The 2,076-nt window shown below is 51.4% G+C and overlaps 1 protein-coding gene across 1 annotated transcript; it reads left to right on the top strand.

Annotated features, from left to right (window-relative positions):
- The first annotated feature begins 580 nt into the window (after nucleotides 1-580).
- On the top strand, nucleotides 581-1,864 carry LOC125516668. Its single transcript, XM_048682022.1, has 4 exons — nucleotides 581-592; nucleotides 756-763; nucleotides 857-1,416; nucleotides 1,448-1,864. The coding sequence occupies exons 1-4, from the start codon at nucleotides 581-583 to the stop codon at nucleotides 1,624-1,626; spliced, it is 759 nt and encodes a 252-aa protein (XP_048537979.1). The 3' UTR covers nucleotides 1,627-1,864.
- The last annotated feature ends 212 nt before the right edge of the window (nucleotides 1,865-2,076 follow it).

The raw sequence follows: 2,076 nt of genomic DNA on the forward strand, positions 1-2,076 counted from the left end.
GGTTTTGGTTGATTTGTGTCTTAAGGTGTTATTTAAATACGAACTCTAGGGCTGTTTGTGACACTTATAGGAATAACCCAATGGATTGACCGGAAAGAATAACTTTGAGGTGGTTTTGTGCCCTACTATAATCTCTTCGTTTGTTCTCCGCTATTAGTGACTTTGGAAGAGACTCTTTATTGCATGTTGAGGGATAGTTATATGATCCAATTATGTTATTATTGTTGAGAGAACTTGCACTAGTGAAAGTATGAACCCTAGGCAGTGTTTCAACACATTGCAATACCGTTTGTGCTCACTTTTATCATTAGTTACCTTGCTGTTTTTATATTTTCGGATTACAAAAACCATTATCTACTATACATATTGCACTTGTATCACCATCTCTTCGCCGAACTAGTGCACCTATATAATTTACCATTATATTAGGTGTGTTGGGGACACAAGAGACTTTTTGTTATTTGGTTACAGGGTTGCTTGAGACACTACAGGAAACAGGAGATTTGCCAACAGTACTGCTCTTTGCCGTCAGCATTTCATCGGGGCAGACGGCAACGAGCAATTTTACCGACAGCGGCTGATGGCGAAGAACGTATGACAACAAATACATATTTTGCCGTCTGCAAAAAAACCACAGACAGCAAAAACGCTTTGCCGTCAGCACATTTTTTTATAGACGTAAAATAACATACTTTGCCGTTTATAAATAAAATTGCAGACGGTAAAGTATCTTTGTCATCTGTAGTTTTTTGCAGACGGCAAAGTATGTGATTTGCCGTCTGTAAATAAAATTATAGACGGCAAAGAGAAAGCACAACCCACGGATTGATCTCGTGGATCGATGACGTGGCAGCAGATCCGCGGCCCACCCCGAGATCCCAGCAACAGCCACACCACGATCTCTCTCGCGGCCCCACCACTCACCACGATCCATCCCCACCACAAACCCCCTCCCCCTGCCTTATCCTCTCGCACACCTCTCTCTCTCTCTCATACCTGTCTCTCTTCGTGCGCAGGTAGGCCGCCGCTCGTCCCATCTGCTCGGCCGCCGCTTGCTCCATCTTCCCCAGCCGCCGCTCGCGCCACCAGACCCTGCCGCGGCTGCCCCTTGCCCCATCTGCCCCGGCCGCCGCTTGCGCCACCAGCCCCTGCCCGGCCGCCGCTCGCAGCCCCGGCCCCTGCTGCAGCTCGCCTCACCGGTCCCGGCCACAGCTCCACCACTCACCGCCCCGGCCGCTGCTCGCCCCACTGGCCCCGGCCGCTGCTCCGCCACTCGCCGCCCGGACCAACACTCCGCCACCCTGCGCTCCTCTTCCCTGTGCCTAAGCTCCGGCGAACTCACCTCCGGCAACTGCTCCTCCACGCCCGCGCCCTTCTTCCTCTCCTCCGTCGCTCAGCTGCTGCTCCGGCCATGGCCGTTGTCGTCCGCTGCTGCTCCGGCCATGGCTCCGCCGTCCATTGTTTCTCCGGCCGCTGTCGTCCGCTGGTACTCCGGCCACCATCGAGCGCGACTATGCGGTGGCGCGACAAGTAGGACCGGGCGAGCGCGGCTGTGCGGTGGCGCGGCGAGTAGAGCCGGGCAGCAGCAGTGGAGTCCCTGGCGAGAGGAAAGACGGCCGGCAATGAAGTACATGTTGCTGCGGTGGAGAAGAAGGACTTGATTGTTTTTCATTTTTACTTAGTGGGGTCCTTTGTGTAAATTTTTAGGACAACTCTGTAACTGTAACTTCTCTGTTCATCGTTGATTCTTATAACAAAGTGTCGATGAATACTGTGGTGTTCATCGTTGTCCGTTAGTTCCTTGTAGCCTTTGCACATGGACTGTTAGTTTAGATTATTTTAATAGGAAAACTTCTTTGATGTCTGTGATTTTATGAGGCTCACGGCAAAAGAGCACTTTGCTGTCTGTGATTCTGTGAGGCTGACGGCAAAGGAGCTCTCCTTTGCCATCTGTTACCAAATTGGCTGACGGCAAACAAGCTTTTCTTTGCCGTCTGTTATTAAATCGCCAGACGGCAAAGCATCAGTTTGGCTGACGGTAAAGACTTTGCCGTCTTCCCGATAACAAGCTGACGG

The sequence above is a fragment of the Triticum urartu genome, chromosome 6 (genome assembly GCF_003073215.2).
Source record: "Triticum urartu cultivar G1812 chromosome 6, Tu2.1, whole genome shotgun sequence".
Classification (NCBI taxonomy): Eukaryota; Viridiplantae; Streptophyta; class Magnoliopsida; order Poales; family Poaceae; genus Triticum; species Triticum urartu.